This window comes from Saccostrea cucullata, unplaced genomic scaffold (genome assembly GCF_032062105.1).
Source record: "Saccostrea cucullata isolate Sc308-1 unplaced genomic scaffold, CSIRO_AGI_Scuc_v1 ctg8150, whole genome shotgun sequence".
NCBI classification, from domain to species: domain Eukaryota; kingdom Metazoa; phylum Mollusca; class Bivalvia; order Ostreida; family Ostreidae; genus Saccostrea; species Saccostrea cuccullata.
Window position 1 is genome coordinate 17,385 of NW_026927170.1, and position 4,255 is coordinate 21,639.

General features: G+C 34.9%; 1 protein-coding gene across 1 annotated transcript; it reads right to left on the bottom strand.

The window, feature by feature from the left end:
* Positions 1–516: 516 nt before the first annotated feature.
* LOC134273625 (C-type lectin domain family 4 member M-like) lies at positions 517–3,163 on the bottom strand. Its single transcript, XM_062755813.1, has 4 exons — positions 2,603–3,163; positions 2,255–2,331; positions 1,668–1,761; positions 517–745 (listed from the first exon to the last, which is right to left on the bottom strand). Exons 1-4 carry the CDS (start codon positions 2,913–2,915, stop codon positions 525–527), a joined length of 705 nt encoding a protein of 234 aa, XP_062611797.1. The 5' UTR covers positions 2,916–3,163; the 3' UTR covers positions 517–524.
* Between the last annotated feature and the right edge of the window lie 1,092 nt (positions 3,164–4,255).

The window sequence follows — 4,255 nt, forward strand, 5'->3', positions numbered from 1 at the left end:
AATAGGATATATAACAGTTGTCATGAAAACACGCGCATGCACGTGCGCTGCAATCTGATTGGCTTAAACTTTAAATGGTTATAACTCCCTTGTTTTTCAACCAAACAGCATGGGATTTAGAATATAGATAGACAAAATGAACTCCTACAAGAAGGTATGGTCATCATGCACATGCTTGCACGTACGTGCACGTGAAATGAGTAAAATTAAAAATACGCTTAAATGAGTGTATTTTTTTAATACTTCTGGATTAAATGCTTTGATATTAAGTATATTAAAATATATAGATAGTGTACACAAGATGAAATGGTCATTACGCACATGCATTCACATGAGCACGGGTGCAATGCTAAGATTTAAATATATTTTGTATTCTTCTTGGAAAACGTTAAGTCTAAATTGCATAAAGTATGTCTTATTTAATAGAGCTTACAAGGAATATGGCACCAAAAGGGAGTTGGGGAGCGTTTGGGGAACATCTGTAACGGTCCCCGTTACAATTAGCCCTAGTTTATCATTTATTTTCAAACAACAACTCGTTCGCATAGAATGTTGTTCAATCTATATCCACATGGATTATCATCCCAAGCGAAATCAAAGAATGCATGAAGAGTTAAGCAGTGATCTGTTCCTCCATAGTCCGGTTTGGTGGACGCCCAGTCAGTGAAACTAACGTTCCGTAATGTAGAGTACCAGATCCAGCTTCCCTCATCGAAGACTTCCGTACCGCCCAAGAAAACAGTATCTAAAGAATAATGATTGATTGTATATTGCTTAACGTTTCCCGCAAGAATTTTTTCGCTCATATAGGAGACGCCACCACTTGCCGTGGAGAGCTGAAAATGTTGTCCTTTACTCGGAACTCAGGGTCATTGAGCAGGGAGGGATCTCTATCGTGCCAGCATCTACTGCGAATTACTGAAATATAAACTGCGAATTTCATATATGCTTGACATACACTGCGTGGCGCAGTGGTTAGAGCGTCTGCTTTAGAGTCGCCTTACGTCGCAGATTCAAATCCCAATGTGGGACATGGAGGCCGGTCCTTCGGATGAGACCGTATCATAAACCGAGATCCCGTGTCGCAGTATGTGCTGGTACGAAAACGATCCCTCCATGCTCAACGGCCCTAGGTACCGAGTATATAGGTCAAAATTTGCAGCTCTCCACCGGCAAGTGGTGGCGTCTCTGTGATTGAAATTTCTCCAGAGGGACGTTAAATAACGACAATCAAGCAAGCATTGAACAATCAAAAACCTTCACAAATCATTTCCAATTTGATATCTTGCTAATATTGAGCAACAACAAATGTAAGGTTGGATGAACGGAAATTTTATTTCCCTAAAATGTACATATTTTATACATTTATGGGGTATTTATTGGGCAGTATCCACAAAATACTATTTGAGAATATCAAAATAAAAAAACAATATCTCTGATATACATGCATGTCACCAACATAGGCGACTATAATGAAGAAATTCAGAGTTCGCAAATAAGCGGTATTCAAATTGTCGGTGTAATTATTCAATTGCATGTCAAAATATATAAATACAATGCTGAATTAATGGAAAAATCCCTGTGCATAATAAACAAACATTTTCATTTTTAAAACAGTATTTGAAGTTTTAAGTTTTTAATAGGAAAAAAGTTAAAATAATGGATACCTTGAACAGCCGCCCGAATAAGACCTCTTAGGAAATTATTTTCTTCCGTGGTTTCTATTTCAGCCAATCGAGCACCAAAGGTGGCACATTCAATCTTCAAAAAAAGTTTCAAAATAAGGTCAAACTTTAAGGTCAAGGGTTCTCAAAATGAGGTCAAACTTTAAGGCAATGGGATTAAAAAAAATATGGGGCAAGTCGTCTTGTCTTGTAAATGTAATAGAAAAAAATGTAATTAAAATCAGCGATTTGTTTATCTTGATGTAATTTAATGTACACTTGTTTACAATAGGAGCTATTGGAACAAATAAGACCTCGTATTCGTGTAGGTAGTTTAACAACGGTATGATTAAGGTTCATAAACCCTCTGCTTACATATACATGTATAAGATATTTCTTTAACTCTTATAATTTTCCAAAGGAAATATAAATTGTAAGGAAAATTCAAACAAGTATGGCATGGCTTAGCTTGCGGCGCAAAACTGGTAAAAAAAAAAGACACTTTAACTTAATAGTCATTTTGTCATCAAGAATTACCTTTCTTTTCAGAGTATCGATGTACCTTAAGCAGATTATAGTTATATACATACCTGAGCCTCAATCCAGTTTGAGTTTTTCCGTAGAATAAGGTACTGTGAATTTCCAAAAAGAACCCAGTCGGACGTGTCTGTCACAAAAAATACAATTTTAATTCATGGAATGAACAACATTCTAAGAGGGCGTTTAGAATAAGTAAAACAAATTCCTACCAACAAGTGTAATCTGGTGTCCCTATTGTACTCATCGCATGAAAAATCATTGAAAGCGTTAAGGGAAAATATGTTAAAAAACAAGTCGGATACCTAGTGCCCTTAAAACTTTGTTTTTTTTCCACTTAGCTAACATTTTTGACAGTTAATCAGGGAAGACGCCGTTATTTTTATATATGAGCTAGATACCCGAGTGATTCTTTGAAAGCTGGACGTATCCTGGTGAGGGTGTCAGGTCGCTGGAGTCCACCTGTCCGGCACAGACACACATCTGATTGATGTCATTGTAAAACACAGAGGAACACTCGGAATAGCGAAGACACGATGCCGTACATCTAGAAAGACTGACAGTTCCTGGAAACTCTTGTAGAACATTCGCCGTGGGATATTTGTCCTTGTTCTCCTCTACATGTTTAAAACTTGAAGTAGTTTGAAATGCATCAGGGCTTCTGATGCTGATGGTTTCAAAATAAATCACAAACAAAACATGGTGTGTTTTCATTTCGATCGTTCAGTTTGTCAGTAAAAATCTGGAATTTTTAATGGTAACACTACACTACCTCCCCCAAGTATACTTCAATCATGCACAACGTATCCTCTGTCTCAGCTTTTTATTTGCCTTTTACGGTATTTCTTCAATTTCCTTATTGGCTGCTAGCTTCTATGGGCTTAGTGGCTGCTGTTATTGCATGGCTGCTTAACTTCAGACCGGTTATTTCTTTATGTACTACCTGTCCTCAACTATTCGTTATACTCCAGGATTTGCTGGTATAAATTTGAAGAAAAATAACTGTACATATTCTTTTTGAGAATATTCATTGAGGCTGTTGGTTCAGTAAGTAATCATTACTTAAATAACAGATACTTAAATGACAAATACTTGCTAAATCATCATCTTCGTCATCCAAAGCTTTTACAATTCAGTTTAACATGTTTAAATAAAATACAGTAAATACGCGGCTCAGTGGGTCCATTATCGATTTATCATAGAATTTAAATTTGTTGAAATAACTCTGAGATTGGAGATACATCGGATTTGTTTGTTAACATTTAACACTCAGGATTTGTTATTGACCTCCGAAGATACCCGGATGTCAAAGAACATTGCAATCAATGTATTGTTCTATTTATTGATGTTAATGACATTTCTTCGTTCACACATGCATTAATTTTTTAAAATAACAAATAAGATTTCCCAAACTTTGGTTATTTAAACATACAGGTAAAATGGACAAAACATTTTGAAAGGAACTTTAAATTTACTCATTGCAAATATAAGTTTAAGAACTAAAGGTAATCCAATCCTCCAGTTGAAAAAGTTCATATAGATGTACATGTCTCTGACTTCTTAAGTTATGTCCATTTGCCCACGATCATTCTTCAAACTTCATAATTAAAGTTAATCATACTATACATGGAATAATATTTATTCTTAATCCTTTTTTTTTCTTCAAAAATTGCAAATGCTATTGTTGTGAGATGTGTATTGTTTCATTATGTATATAATTAGTAACATTAAGTTTCTTGAACATTCCAGAGTGGTCAACATGTTTGGCCATTTTATCTAGAACATTCTTAAATTTTGTGTATGTCCAGATTGTTCCAGTAATATCATGTTTTAACAATTTCTAGAATATTCTAGATTTATATTACTGTATAAATACCCTGTCAATTCGATGCATAGAAATACTTTGTCGTATAAGCACTACTGAGATATAAATGGGATATGTTTTCACTGGGACATTGTGTGCAGCAACGGACACTCTGATGTATGTATTTTTAGATTCTTGCTAAGTTTGTACTTTATGTTTGATATATTTATTATATATTACTGTAAATAAA